General features: G+C 36.1%; 4 protein-coding genes across 10 annotated transcripts; 3 read left to right on the plus strand and 1 right to left on the minus strand.

Annotated features, from left to right (window-relative positions):
• The first annotated feature begins 61 nt into the window (after positions 1-61).
• On the plus strand, positions 62-1,720 carry LOC121049241 (disease resistance protein At4g27190-like). The gene is made up of 3 exons (XM_040505917.1): positions 62-599; positions 718-1,598; positions 1,682-1,720. Exons 1-3 carry the CDS (start codon positions 62-64, stop codon positions 1,718-1,720), a joined length of 1,458 nt encoding a protein of 485 aa, XP_040361851.1.
• Positions 1,629-3,665, plus strand: LOC121049585. Its single transcript, XM_040507369.1, has 2 exons — positions 1,629-2,642; positions 3,270-3,665. Exons 1-2 carry the CDS (start codon positions 1,725-1,727, stop codon positions 3,306-3,308), a joined length of 957 nt encoding a protein of 318 aa, XP_040363303.1. The 5' UTR covers positions 1,629-1,724; the 3' UTR covers positions 3,309-3,665.
• Positions 3,666-4,360: 695 nt separating this feature from the next.
• LOC112163751 lies at positions 4,361-8,506 on the plus strand. Its single transcript, XM_040507156.1, has 7 exons — positions 4,361-5,007; positions 5,386-6,126; positions 6,238-6,802; positions 6,941-7,057; positions 7,585-7,768; positions 7,919-7,980; positions 8,071-8,506. The coding sequence occupies exons 1-3, from the start codon at positions 4,507-4,509 to the stop codon at positions 6,514-6,516; spliced, it is 1,521 nt and encodes a 506-aa protein (XP_040363090.1). The 5' UTR covers positions 4,361-4,506; the 3' UTR covers positions 6,517-6,802; positions 6,941-7,057; positions 7,585-7,768; positions 7,919-7,980; positions 8,071-8,506.
• Positions 8,507-8,685: 179 nt separating this feature from the next.
• On the minus strand, positions 8,686-15,591 carry LOC112167999. Of its 7 annotated transcripts, none has more exons than XM_040519466.1 (12): positions 15,377-15,591; positions 14,628-14,842; positions 14,480-14,564; positions 13,968-14,054; positions 13,701-13,840; positions 13,017-13,143; positions 12,138-12,289; positions 11,720-11,855; positions 10,952-11,036; positions 10,612-10,850; positions 10,341-10,456; positions 8,686-9,251 (listed from the first exon to the last, which is right to left on the minus strand). In XM_040519466.1, the coding sequence occupies exons 1-12, from the start codon at positions 15,482-15,484 to the stop codon at positions 9,206-9,208; spliced, it is 1,536 nt and encodes a 511-aa protein (XP_040375400.1). In that variant the 5' UTR covers positions 15,485-15,591; the 3' UTR covers positions 8,686-9,205. The 7 variants fall into 7 exon arrangements, with proteins under 7 accessions (XP_040375400.1, XP_040375401.1, XP_040375403.1 ...); XM_040519467.1 differs by having other exon boundaries at positions 13,968-14,033; positions 15,377-15,590; XM_040519469.1 differs by having other exon boundaries at positions 13,701-13,741; positions 13,968-14,033; positions 14,480-14,842.
• Positions 15,592-15,833: the final 242 nt, after the last annotated feature.

Here is a 15,833-nt window from a genome sequence, read left to right on the forward strand (position 1 = left end):
ATATTTTATTTTGATTTGTTTATGTTTGGGTGGGAGGAACAGGTAGTTGACTGAAAGTATAATGGACTTTATTACTTCTATTGTCTCTGGAGTTGTCGTAAAGATTGCTGAGACTACAGTCGTACCACTTTATCGCCAAGTGGGTTATGTTATTCACTACAAAAGCAACCTTCAAAATCTGAGGGATCAAGTGGAGAACCTAGGTTGTGCTAAAGACAGGATGCAACACACTCTTGATGATGAGGTCAAAAGAAAAGGTAAAAGAGTTGAACATGATGTTGAGAACTGGCTCACAAAAGTGGATGAGATCACTCAGGAGGTTGACGTTTTCTTGCAAGATGAATGCCATGCGAAGACCAAGTGTTTCCATGGATTTTGTCCTAATCCAATTCTTCGATACCAGTTCAGTAGAAAATCAACAAAATTGGTGCAGAAGGTTGAATTCCATGAAAAGAGAGAATTTACCACTCTTTCATACAATATCCCCCCACAAGATGTATGCAGTATTCAATCCCGAGATTACCTAGCCTTTGAATCAAGGCTTTCGATTGTGAAAGATATCATGGAGAAACTGAGAAATCCAGATACCAACATGATTGGTGTATGGAATTGGTGGTGTGGGTAAGACCACACTGGTCAAAGAAGTCTATAGACAAGCTACAGAAGATAAGTTATTTGATGATGTTATTATAGTACTAGATGTCAAATTGATTCCAGACTTGGAAGGCATTCAGAAGCAAATTCTTGAAAAATTAGATATGGAGGTTGTTGATGGTCAAACTATAGCTAAAAGAGCATCTCTACTATGGGATAGGATAAAACACAAGAGGGTTCTTATCATTTTAGACGACATTCCAGAAAGAATTGATTTGGAGACTATGGGAGTTTGGAGTGTGCCAACTTGTAATATAATGGTCACAGCAAGAAATCGAAGAGTTTTATACTCCGAGATGCGTACACAAGAGGATTTTCTGCTTGACGTTTTGGGAGAAATAGAAACCTGGAGTTTGTTTGAGAAGGTGGCCGGTGATATTGTTAAAGAAAACCCTATAAGAACAATAGCCATAGAAGTTGCCAAGAAGTGTGGAGGTCTGCCAATTTTAGTGGTCGCTGTTGCAAGTGCCTTGAGAATTAGTACTTTACATGAGTGGAAGGATGCCTTGAGACGGTTAAAAAAGTTTGACATGAAAGAATTGGCAGAAAAAGCAATGTTAACTCTAGAGTGGAGTTACAATCAATTAGATGCTGAAGAGCTTAAGCCACTATTCCTCCTTTGTGGAATTATTGCTTGGCGTAGTAATAAGATAAATCTCAATGACTGCTTCAAATATAGTATGGGATTGGGTTTGTTGAAACAAGTGGATACAATGGAAGAAGCACAAGCTGCATTTCATTCATTGATTAAAAGGCTTCAAAACTATTGTTTGTTGCTAGAGCAGCAAGACGGTATTTACAGTACAGTTGTCAGAATGCATGAGCTTGTCCGTAATGTTGCCATCATGATTGCACGCAGAGATCAACATGTCCTCATAAGAGAATCTGAAGAGCTGTTTGAAGAATGGCCAAATAAGGCTTTCTTTAAAAAGTGCACTATGATTGTACTCCGTCTATCCAATATTGTTCCGACACTTCCTGAAGTCCCTTGGCAATGTCAAGAACTAAAACTGTTTCTCTTGGATAGTGGGGATCAGTCGCTACAAATAGGTTCCAACTTTTTTGAAGAAATGAAAGAACTCAAAGTGCTAGATTTGTCCGGGTTTCCTGTTCCATCACTTCCTGCATCTCTTCAATTCCTAACAAATCTTCAAACGTTGTGTTTAGACCGGTGCGTGTTGGGAGACATAGCTCTAGTTGGACAACTAAGAAGTTTGAAAATTCTTAGCTTGTTGAAATCCAAACTTACACAGTTGCCCGAAGAGATAGGGCAACTTACCAATCTACAATTGTTGGATTTGACCGGTTGCTCAGAACTTGTACTGATTCCACCTGATGTTATAGCGAGCTTGAAAAGTCTTGAAGATTTGAGAATGGGAAGAAACAACTTTAGGCAATGGGAGGCTGAAGGAATCGTGGGTACCAAAAGAACAACAAATGCTAGCCTTTCAGAGCTGAAGCAGTTGTCTAAGCTCACTGCATTAGACATCCATATTCCAGATGCTACCATTCTTCCATCAGGCTTGTTCTTGCAGTTAGAAAGATATCATGTACTCATCGGTAAAGAGTGGAAATGGCTTTCTTTTGATAATAGTTTCAATACGCTAAAGCTCAAGCTAGCAACAAGCAATCAATTGGACAGAGGTCTAGAAATGTTGGTGAAGAGATCTGAGCATTTGTACTTGGATGTGATGGAAGGTGTCAATGATATATTTCATCTATTAAATAGTGATGGTTATCAGCAACTGAAACATCTCCAAGTCCAAAACAATGCTGAGATTAGATATGTCATCAATCATAACGTCTTTCAGAAATTACAATCTTTGACATTGATGAATCTACCAAAGCTTGTTAGTTTCTCCTCCAACAGCAGAACAGCTGTTGCAACTACAAAGACAGATGAGCAATTGAAGACTTATGGACAGTGTAAAGAAATCATTTTGGAGAATGAGATCGGGAGTCCTGTGCAACTTTTCAAGCATCGAGAGGTATTGCTCAATTTTGACTTCCTTTATTTTGTAGCATTAAGATTGCTTGTTTCTGACCATTTGTTTAATTATGAGCAGAATGGCTATTGTAGGCATTCATTTAAAGATCCAAGTAATTTTCTTTGCTTTATTTTCACTCTTCAGACTTATTCAGTTTTTGCCGAGTCAAGAAAAAGATGCAATACTCCGAAGCATCTAAGATTATTATTATTATTTATTTATTATTATTATTTTTTTTTTTTGAAGCTATGTTTTGGTCCCCATTTTTTCTTAATATACAAGAACATACAAGTTTATTTACGGAAAAAGAAAAGTGAATATGTCAGTTAGTGACCTTAATATTAATAGTACGTACCAAGCTCTTGTAACGTGTAAGTAGCAGTTGAACTTTTTGGTCTATTGCTCTATAGCTTTTGTTTAGTGGACTTGCATTTTATCAAATTAAAGAAAAAATGACATGTGAAAATTTGATAAGTAATGTTAAAAATGACCTATAGTTTTTGTAATACTCAACCAAGCTGTTTCAAGATGTTTGTTTTAGCTTCGGTCTTTAATACCACGTGTGTGTGTTATACAGCTATTAACATTGAATCATCATTTCCTAATATGAATGAATGTCTACTGCAGATTGTGATGCCAAACTTAACAACCTTGATCGTACATTAATGTGATGGTTTAAGATTCTTGCTATCATCTTCCATGGCTAAGAGTCTTGTACAACTCAAACATCTTGAGGTACACAACTGTCAAATAATGGAAGAGATTGTATCAACAAAAGAATCCGGTGAAGAAATGCATACAGATGACATCTTCTGTAAGCTGAACCATCTTCAACTACAACATCTACCACAACTCACAAGATTCTGCATAGGAAATTATATTGAATTTCCGTCCTTGGAGACATTGCATGTAGAAGATTGTACTAAACTGGAGACTTTCATCTTTGATCATGCTATGATCAAAAATGAAGAAACTGATTCAAAGGATAATCTTGAGACTCCTGGACCATATTTTTTGTTTGATGACAAGGTAAATTTCATCTCATTTCTTTTGTTTTATGAATTGAACACAACTCTAGTTCTTTTCTAGTAGAATTTGTGGCTATGATATCACCGTTGGTATTTCATACGGAAGAGTCTAGTTGTGATGGGTTAGGACAAATTAGAACTTGAGTGTTAGAGGAATTTTTGGGAGAAGGTACTTCAGGCCAAATTGGTAGTACGTAGGACAGTAAATTTAAAATATAGGAGATGAAACAAAGCAGGAAGAGCTTTGAACTTCTAGCTTTGATTGCTTCACTTCTGGCTTAGTTCATTAACTTGCTTCTACTTTCAATTACAAGAGTTCATACTCATATATATAGGACTTGTTAACCGACTTACAACACCACTAGTACCACTGACCTTGGTTTGTGGTTAATTAACTACAAAACATTAATTAACACTTCTAGACCTTACTACAACTTCTTGTCAAATCTAAATTTTACTACATAACATAATTACATGATCATTTTAAAAATGTGCCGCGCTAACTTGATCATTCTAGATCATATTATAGATTACTCTAGTTTGATGTAGAATCCGTGGTCACAATGTGCATTACTTTTCAACATTTTTTTTTTCAAATCTGTCCACTTCAATTCCATGCTCAAAATAAAAAAAATGAAAGTTGAATTTTTTGACAAGTTCTTAACACCATATATGTGCAGGTTGGATTACCAAGCTTGGAGAGATTGGTCATTTATGACCTTCCTAAGTTGATAACAATATGGCACAGCCAACTTTCTCAAGACTCTTTTTGCAGACTCAAAAAAGTTGATGTACGAAGATGCCACAATCTAATAAAAATCTTTGCTGCTAGTATTATGAAAAGATTGAATGCTCTGGACACCTTACAGATACATAATTGCAAGTCAATACAAGTGGTATTTGAACTTGGAGGAATCAATGTTGAGAGACATGATGACCCATCAACTACTCAGATGAGGATGTCTTATTGTCAAAATCTCGATTTAATAGAAATTGGTTCATGTGAGAGTTTGAAGAATATCCTTCCGGTATCAGTGGCCAAGGGTCTTGAGCAACTAAGGAAGCTGAGTGTCAAAAATTGTGATGGAGTGGAGGCAATTGTTGCAAAGGAAGGACAAAAAACAACGCCTAACTTTGTGTTCCCGAAAGCAACATCTATGACATTTTATGGTCTGCTCCAGATAAAGTGTTTCTATAATGGGAGGTACACTTCCAAGTGGCCGTTACTCAATGAATTATGGGTGAATGCATGCCCAAATGTGGATATATTTGCCTCGAATTTTTCAAGATTTCAGGAAAACCTTGGGTCCATACAGCCTTTTTTCTTAATTGAGAAGGTAAATATGTTTGATAATATTATTTCTTTAATAGACGAAATTATTTTTTCTGAAGAATGCATATATAACATTTGATAATAATAATTTTCTATAGATAAGATTTATTAAATAAATTTCTACAAAATACGTGTTACATTTTGTTTTTTTTTTTTTAAAGGGTTTGGAACCCAGCCAAGCTGGGAGATTCATCCCCACGCCTGACTTATTATATTAAAATTAGAATCATGCATCGAGGGGGACATAGGGCCTGACCAATGTGTTAGCTTTATTCTCCTAGTTCTTTAATTAAAAGTTTAAATTCACTTTGGGGACTCAAAGTTATTTGCTATCTATTAGTTGACTAATGAGCTACATGTGGTGATATGTTCTCTAATTCAGGATTCATTCCCCAATTTGGAACATTTGACTTTGGGCGGCACGAAGTTGGAGATTTGGGACGGTCCACTCCCAGCAGAGATGTTTAGCAAGCTAAAATATCTTAACATTGCTTCTCCACGCTTCAAGTCATCATATGCTTTTCTTCAAAAACTGCACAACCTTGAAAAATTTATTGTGCATGATTCCCTTTTGGAGGAGATATTTGTCGATCAAGGAAATGGTAGTGGGCAAATACATGCAGTTGGAACCCACCTCCCTCATTTAACATCTTTGATGCTTAAAGAACTTTCGATGTTGATGCATCTAGGGAAGGAGAACTCCCAACCAGTTATTCCAAATTTGGGAATTCTAGAGGTGTCATTCTGTGGGAAATTAAAGAATCTAAGCTCACTAGCGATATCCTTTCAGAATCTCACAACTCTGAAAGTAATTGGTTGTCAAGGGCTGGAATATTTGATAACTAGCTCGATTGCCCAGAGTCTAATGCAACTCACACATGTGGAAGTTAAGGATTGTGAAAGACTGGTGCAAATAGTGGGAAGCAGCAGCGAAGATGAGGCTGGAAATGAGATTGCTTTAAACAGGTTGGAGCATTTGGAACTTTCAGGACTGCCCAGTTTGCAATGTTTTTTCTCGGGTACCATGCTTTCTCATCAATTTACAATTTGCGATGAAATTGAAGAGAGTGATGCGAAGGAGAATCTTGATAGTGCTGTACAATACTTTCTATTTGACAAAAAGGTGGGTTAATTATACGTCTCCTTGTCTGTCACAATTTATTTCCAGTCTGTACCCACTTAATAAAGTTAATTTCTATTGACAATTTAAATAATATCATGAATACAAATGCAGGTGGGATTACCTAGATTGGAAACACTGATCGTCCATGACCTACATAAGTTGATGAGAATATGGCACGAACAACTTGCTCCGAAACGCAACATCTGTGATATTTCTAAATTTGGTGTTTCTACGGGTGAGGCTTTGTGGGAAATTAAAGAATCTAATGTCATCTGCAATATCCTTTCAGAATCTAAAATCTTTGGTAGTAGTGGAATGCCACGAATTGGAATATTTGATACCTTGTTCGATAGCTCAAAGCTTAATGCAACTCGAACATATGGAAGTTAAGGATTGTCAAGGACTGATAGAGATAGTGGCAAATAGCAATCAAGATGATGATGCAGTAAATGAGATTGCATTCATAAGATTACGACGTTTGGAACTTTCTGGTCTACCAAGTCTGCAAGGCTTTTGCTCTGGAAATTGCGTTGTTAAGATCCCATTCTTGGACACTTTGACCGTTACTGAATGCCTAAATGAGTTGAAGATTTCCCCTCATAAGGTACTCCTGAGCAATTCAAAACCAGAAAGATTGAAATAAATAGAGGAAGAGGCAAAAGATCATGACAAACCGGTAAGTTTAAATTTCGGTTTTTCCAAATTCTTCAAGTATCCTAAACGAGGGCAATTGATCCACTGTATCACAATGGGACCTCAATTATGCTCTTTCGGTTGCATTTTTTTATTTTTATGTTCTCTCTTTTCTCTGCAGGAAGGGTCGGGTACGACTAGAACTGAAGCTACATAAGAGATGATGCACCTGTCCTAGTGGAAATAAGTGGAAATAACAGAGGAAGAGGAATCAGATGATGCGGTGATTGATGAACTGGTAAGTTTAATTTTATTACCAAACATCTTTTGAACTCCCTACTCATCTGATAGTCCACAATGCATCACAATAGGGACATATCCATTTTATTCTATGTAATTTAATGCTTAATTTGTTGCACCTTCAAATGTGCTTCTTACCGCTTCAAGGCAGAAATGCCGAACTAAACTTGTTCTGAAGGAAGTGATTGTTAATCACAACCTCACAGGCCTACAGCTGAAAGGTTCTGCAATCACAAGCTTTCTTCAGGTTCTGCCTGTTTGGATGCGGTCTCTTTTTTTAGACATTTTATGGTTCTCTAATGGGGTTAGATAAACTAACTACTGCTGTAAACCTCGGTTTGCTTCTGTCTCACCAGCTTATTTTAGCGGAAAAGCACAGAAAACCTTTTGATTGGTACTAACTTTGCATCAGCTGGTTCTCGTTATCATGACTCTGCTGAAAAGTTGAATGAAAGATATTGCATGCTGACTAGTTAAAACTCTCTTTCAGAATGATATGATACTTATACAGGTGTTTTAATGTAGATATCTTGGTGTTGCAGCCTGCAATTCCACTGTGTCAGCACTCAACACTCAGCAGGTGTACTATAAGGTGACTAAAGCCGGTGCTTCATAATGGGGTTCATGCAATTTACCTCGTTAGTCAGAACCACTACATTAATCATCCGACATTCTGATGTTCTCCAAATCCTATGAAAAATTCAGTCAAGTAATTCTTCCTCACACCTTTGACATAGATTCAAATTTGATCTTGGTTACATCGTACAGTGTGATTTTGGTTCATAGAGTGATGTCAAAATGCCAAGAATTAGCATACTTAAATACAATGTATCAACCATATTTTGCTGTAATTCACCAGTGGTAACCGAACATTTGAAGAAGCACGAGGGAGATGGATGATAGTATTCGATCACCAAACTGGTAATTCTGCTTCATTTCATGCGGATTGTTAGTCCATCTTCGTGAGCTACTGTAAATGACAATAATTTAATTTCCACTTTTGCTGAATAGCAGATACACAAGATTGAAGAATTCAGGAGAGACCCTTCACATGATGTATCACCCATATGTTGCAGTAACTCACTAGTTGTACCAAACACTGTGGGAGATGATACTATTCACAAATCTACCAGCCCCTCTTCATTTTCAACAAGTTTTCGTCATTCAATGTTAGCGTGCAACAGCTGCAACTATAGATGGTAATGACAACTGAAAATTCAAATTCCATTGTCGCTGAATAACAGACTCACATGACTGATTGGGAACGCAATGTGGTTCCTTGATTAGCTGAGACACAGAGATCGTTTAGTTACACAATTTTTTTCACTATCTATTTGACAAAATGTCAGATTGAATAGCTCATTAGTTTTATGTTTCAAATGATGATCAGGCTCATTATTAAGGTCCATGATTTGGTGCGCTCAACCAATTTGGGTGCATTCTTATATGTCATGCTGTTATGCTGTCATCTTCTTCATATAGAACTGGAGACTGATTGAAGTAATTAATTAACTCTTAGCTTGTAGCCTTCAAAGTTCATTATATCAGCATTTATCTAGCTTTGCAAAACCACTTGGAATTGGTACATATAGCTGAAAGCATGGATTTGTGCAAGTCAAACATCAATTGATAGCAATAGAGATGGGGAGCTTTTGCCGAGGGTTTTAGTTTTTGGATTCCATGACGTTCAGTCTCAAAGGAAAACAGCATAATATATAAATGTTTACTAGGATTCATTCATCCCTTTACATGATCATCTCCTATCAGTGCCTCAGTGGTGATGCAAGGAAACAGCATACATACATGTATGTTTAGTTATGGTTTGCATACACCATAACCACCTACAATAATATCACTCTGCCTAGCTTCGATTACTTCGTTCCCTAATATGGCTGGTATACAACATCAGATACAGGTACCTCCTATCGTGCCATAAGAAATTGTCTCACCTTTCCTTGCTTCAGAAAAGTAGAAAATATGAACTCAAAAGATCCTTTGGCGTTTGTGGTGCAGTTACGCTCTCTGGCAATGTTGTTCTCACCACTTCTTTCTTGGTCATTGTTCTCACAACTTGTATTCCTTTATTTGTTGGCGTCAAAAGAAATGGGTTTCTGATATTTTAAGCAGTACCTTTCCCTGCTAGCATCTATTCTTTGAGGTCCATGTCATGAGAAACTGTAGATGGTACATCTCTGAGAGCAATGCAACAGAATTAGTCCATGAAACATTAACCACCATCAAATTGAATCTAATATTAACCAAAAATTTAGAACTACATCCCAGACATAACATTTGAATTCCAAATTCATATCACTCTTTATAAAGGCAAACAGGCCAGCAAGAGAGTAAGCAACTATGTCAGATATGCCAAGAAAGTAGGCAACTATGTCAGATATGCAGAAAATGATTTCTCAATATCTTCTGGTTTTATTACCACTAAGCATACACCTGACTGACTGCCAAGTATGAGCTCTCAAATATTATGATCAGAAATTAGAAGGTATCAAATTCTTGAGGTAGGACCTAATCTCTTTCTGACTCCTCCCCAGACATGTTCGCAATTCTATTCAGCTTGGGTAGAACAAGTCAGAACAATAGGTTGTAAGGTAAGGTAACGTGGAAAAAGGAATAATCCATATACTACTCGAATCAATAAGGATGCAAGGACAAAATTGTTAATTCAAATCATTTCCTACAAAATGTTTTAGTTTGACTTTTGAAGTACATTAAACAGAAATCCAACATTGAATCAAACTGATTTCTTTTTAATAAATATTCTAGCTTGTCCTACTATTTCAGAATCTCACTGAAACATCTCTTGCGTAATCTCTCACATCCCATGGAAAATGGAAACATCTCATGTTTTACCCTATCAAATGCTCGTGTCAAACAGTGTTCCCATATCCTAAACCTAAATCATAGCTTTATGATATTTCATCTCTCGCCAAATTCTAAGTCAGTGCTTTATAATGTTTCCATCTCTCCTTGAAAGAATGATGCCATGGGATATCCAGATCCTTCACTAAAAAATTTGGATCTACACATGTATGCCATGGACACCTTTATTTTTCTCCCATCAACTACTTACCCAGAACATAGGACGCCAAAGGAAGTGATATAAAGTAAAATTGCTGTTAAGCCAAAAGGGAAAAAAAAAATTAAAAAAGAGGTACAGCGGGAGAAAAGCATTAAACAAAAAAGGAGAATTTACACCAAGATGTATTTGGAAACTCTTAAAAGCATTAAACAAACAAGGTCGAAAGTAAAGACGCTTAGCTTACTCAGAATGTTTGCAGCAGCAATCCAACAATCTATCGATGTTTATATTATTTTCATTCTCCTTGGCATAATCTTTTGAAGCAGTCCACTGGTTTAAAATACTGATGATCCTTCTGAGCTGTAGCAAAAATAAAGGAAAACCAAATATATTGCAAGACAGGACTTGAGAAGTGAAGCAGTATTGACCTTAGATATTGCTGGAATAAGATTCAAACTGCCAACTTTATTGCATTTTAACTGCAAGTTCAACAAAAAATTCACAGAACAGGATACAGCTGTAGTTCTAGCCTTTAATCCTAAGCCACCTAACTGGCAGTCAAGAAGATCATCTTCAATCACATCAGATTTGCTAACCAGAACCAAAACATACTGCTGGATAGTTGATGAGCTCATTTCATTTTCTGGAAGTCGAACCAGTAACCTTGCAATGATGTTCCACAGTGCACTCCTTGCTTCTGAGTCATCCGAAGTAAAGGGAAACACATCAAGCAGACCCTGTAAGAAAAGCATATCTGGACGAATACAGAGCGTGATTTCACTTCATCAAGTGTTATTAAACTAAAAGCAGATGATGCTACAGAGAAAAAGTGGATAAAGAATTAAAACAATTTACCATGTGATAACTCTGATGCTAGAGTAGGTACGTCTGAAAGAATATTTGCAACTAGAACTACAGCTGTAACACAAGAGTTTGCAACCTACAATAAAAAAAAATTTGTTAACTGTCTATCACTGTATCACCTTATACCTTTTTGATCTACCATCTGACAAACTGGCGAAGTATTAGAAAATACAGCATCAACTTAGCATGTTTCGGTAATTTATTCTTTATGATTTTCTTGGGTTTAACAACATTTAACATCCACAATTTGAAACACCACACCTCTCTCTAGTTAACAAAACTTTGGCTCCTACTTTGAGAAGGGATTCAGTTATCAAATGGTCATCAACTTCACTAAAAACCACACCTCTCTCTAGTATACCATTTTCTTTATTTTCAAGTACCTTATTTTCTTGTTCATACTCTTATTCAAAAAGACAAATACTGTATACAAGGTTTTTTCTTATTTTGGAAGATAACTACAAATCTTACCTATTTGTGGAATCAAACATCAAAGAGAACTCATTGTTGTTGAATATCCTTTTAGAATATATTTTCAAGAAAGGGGAGCTTATAATAACTTATACAAATAGCTAAAAATGTTAATCCTGTATGTTAAAGTTGGAGTACACTATCAAGAATTAAAAAAAGTTCAGCAAACTACCAATTGCCATATCATTATCTGGAAGCACTAAAAGAAACAGCATCACTAACAACTTCATCACTATGACATTTATAAGTTTACTCATACTTCATATTTCCGAGTGACATAAATTGTACCTCAACTTTATCAGGGAACTTGAGCAAGGCACAAACCAGCTGAAAGAGATCCTTGTCTAAACAGATGTCCTGGGAATGATCATCAATAACAGAAAGAGCTTCAATGGCACGAAGAACTACATCAAGAATTGGGTACCTGGAATTGTAGAGAAATGAATATTTATCATATCAATCTTAAAATTTTTTGGGATAGGTTATAGACTGCAATTACATTTTATATAGAAACATCCACACAAGACCATAAGTTGCTGAATCATGATCATCAAAAGTGTCTAAACTAATGCAAGACAATGATATCATCAGTGAAAACTGGGAATATTTATTACCAATGGTCAAAATACTGATGTCAGAAAATTAATGACATAAATCCAAAAACAATTGAGACATTCAGCAAATTGCTTCGACAGTGTCTACACACCTTTCAGGAGCTCTTTCACTCATTAATTTGCTTGTTTCAATATCCAAGAGATTTATTAATAGACTTGCTAAGCCCAGCTTCATCAATGGTGGTAAGAGAATATGCATAACATCCTGCGAACTTTCGATGATCGCTAACAATAGTTCAGCACTCTGTTGAAAGAATAGTTATAATAATATTAAGAAAAATAAATATTGAAAAAAAGGAATGAAAGAAAGTTAGTAACACAGTAATGACCTTCAACTTCCAGAACAGAAAAGTAAAAAGTTTGAAAGTGACTCATTTATATGTATTACAGTCTTTAGCCCTCTAATTATGACCATAAAGGAACTGCTGTTTTCTGCACGATATAGACCCTAGCAATTTTCTTATCGGCTTCAGAATAATCTAGCTAGCTGGTGTGAAGACTTCTGGTACCCTATACTATTTAATATTATAAAAATATGAAATTCATTAAAACTGATATCAATTTCAAAACTTTACACAATTATCAGAAATTGTTTGGTCAATAGTCCATCAGTTGGACAATTTATTGTTCAAAACATTAGCTCTACTAAGTAAAAGAAAATAAATTATAATAATTACTAATAACTAAAGCTAACTAAAATAACCCACTTTCCAGATTTATTCATCCATATTGTGATTAACAAGCAATCCCAAATTCCCACACCATAAAACAGACTTGGCACTTATCAACGTCACTGTGGTTTGTGAACAGTAATGTAATGGTAATTTTCCATACACTGTTACTTTATACTCATTAGAAAGAGAGAAACATCACAAGTGCCAGGAGGAAATTGCAACGGTATAAAAGAAAACAGCCAAATGATTTCACAGGGGCTATAAAAAGATATACGCAATTTATATGATAGCTCCTACCTTTTCTATAAGCTGTGTGTTCAAGCTATTTTCTGCAATCCATAAAATGTGGGTCAGATAATGTTCCGACTGCAATGCCTCAGCCCAAGTAACGCCTTCACTACTTTGAAGACCCACAGTTAACAGTCTGCATCAATAAAATAACTGTAAGCATGGTTTGTAAGCATACCTGACAGTGAAAGTATGATACAGTACATGTTCGTACATGAAGCATATTTAAGATCTCACCTAAAAAATCACTTATCATCTTGCAGGACATGGAAATGGTTTATAAAATGACAACATGAAGAGATAAAGAGACAGAGATATCATGATCATAACGCTAATTAGACCTATAAAACTGTAGACAAATAAGAGTTCATGGTATGCATTCTTAAATCAAAATAACTAGAAATGATTAAAGCATGTAACATTCACAAGACGAAATGAAAGATAGCCTATGTTTAGTCCTTGCATACCACACAGATAATAGTTTGTAGTAATATGAGAAAAAATGAAGTTCGAGGTAAAATTTCCTTGCTGAGCCAACAAGTACTGGAAGACAACAGCAGAACTCTGACTATATACACAGGACACCACATAATAGAACATGGATGTATAGTACAAAATATCCAGGCCATATGCCCATTGGTACCAAAAATATAATAAATTCAATAGAAATTATAGATGAAACCTCTATATTACCTGCAGACTTCACATAAGCATTGAGCATCATCCAGAAACATCTGATCCACAATGAATTCAATTAATCCATTAGTAGAGACTATATGTTTCATGGGAACTTCATGACAGGCAAGGTTTCCAATGATTCCGAGACCAATTTCCTGGAATATAGCAAATACATCTTGAAAAAATGCCTAGTTATAAGTAACACTAATTTTCACAAAGAGTGGGGGGAGGTCGACTCAAAACATCAAAAGGATACCCTAGAAGAAGAAGAATGTGTCTAACCGTAGTACGAACGGATTGTGAAACCATAAGGTTTGCTAACAGCACTTCAAGTACAAGGTTCTGCACCTGCACAGATATGTTTATGTTCTAGCCCAATAAATGCAACAGTACAAGTTTAGATAAAAATAAAAATTAAACAGATAGTTACATGTATAGCTAGGACATCAAATCTGCAATTTCCGAAAACTCAAACATTGTTGCCATTGCATATGATATTCTCTACAAATATCTATCAGTGCTGACCGATAAGCAAGCCAGAAGCTATGCCAAAAATGATAAACTAGCAATTGACTTCATCATTAACTAGTTGTTAAGTGTCACCAAATATCATGCCATATAAGCTTCATCACTGGGACAACAAAAATTAAGGTTACAGTTTCTGGTTATTTCATCTTATGAGCTTATCTTTCTATTACTCGATTCCACTTTTTCACAATTGATAATATTGTATCCACAAAAATCAACATAAAAGAACAAAAGATATCAGCAAGGACGACTAAAATCCCACACACCATGAGTTCTGCATGAGTTTTACTTGCAGAAAGATCCCATAATATGCAACCATACTCTTCCCAAGCCTCTTCTCCCACCGGCACACTATGACGAGGCTGTTCCGCCTCACTTTCTCCTTCATGGGTAGCATTTTCATTAAAATCGTCATTAATTTCCATGCTCTCAGATGTGTCCGTTGATGGGGGTGGAACACCAGAGCGAGTTAGAGCACTTTTTTCCATGTCATCAACATTTAATCCTTGCACGGGGCCACAGGAAACATCACCGCGATAGTTGGGATTATTACTGCCATTAGCTGGTAGAAGTTTCCGTATCAGAGAGATCACATAACTCGGATCTACTGTAGTTGAGATGTCGAATAACTGCAATGTATGCACAGAAAACATTTCGATCATTAAACTATGTTGACGAACTATGTCTGAAATCTAGCTCTTACACAAACATCGATGCTTTATGCTTCTATATATGTAGGCGTGCAGGTGCATGCCTGCAGTATGTGGTTTGCCATCAACACATATTTTCTTGCTTAATCAAATATGACGAGATACACATCGAGACTAGGTTACATGGTGGAATCCTTTTGACATAAACAAACACCTGGAATTCAAAAATCCACATTCCCAGTACTGGGCGATTGCTATTTAGTTGGCTAAATCAGTTTCTAATCAAAGCCACTAGCTATGCAGCATACATATTTAGCAGTGAACAAATCGAAAAGCCACCTACTATGTGCCCAGCTCGAAGTTGCTTAACAAATTAAACCAGATTTGGATTTCAAACGCCAGACCTCTAGACTAGTCCAATTCAATTTAGATTTCACAGGAACTGCACGGAGTGATTGAAATTGAGGGAGAGCGAGAAAATTGAAATGAAACGAAGGGGGGGTGTCAGGTTACCTCATCAGGCGGAGCAGAAGGGTTGTGTGAAAGTGTGTCGAGGTCTTCCGGTTGTTGTTCTTCTTCTTCCTGGTGTTGTAGGGGTGCTGATTTTGAGTCCGGCGCCATTACGGCCGGGTTCAGACGAGCACACAGAGGTGGAAGGCTTAGGTTTTCCCTCTTTTTTCAAAATGTTTTGGGGATGATTCTTTTTTAAATATATAGTTTTTCTTGCTCGAGTCAAAGCACGACCGCTCTCATTTAGAAACGAGAGACTAATAAATGATACTGGATAAGTAAATTAATTTGATCATTTTCATAATTTGTTAATATTTAACTGATAATTCAAATTTCAAGATATGATTTTGTTTGATAAAATAAGTTTTTCTTTTTTTTCCTTAACTTGAGGATGACAAAATTCATTGAAAATTTTTAAACAAGAGTAGGAGAAGCAAAATGTAGTTATTGGGCAAAGAAC

The sequence above is a fragment of the Rosa chinensis genome, chromosome 5, assembly GCF_002994745.2.
Source record: "Rosa chinensis cultivar Old Blush chromosome 5, RchiOBHm-V2, whole genome shotgun sequence".
In the NCBI taxonomy this organism is placed as follows: Eukaryota; Viridiplantae; Streptophyta; class Magnoliopsida; order Rosales; family Rosaceae; genus Rosa; species Rosa chinensis.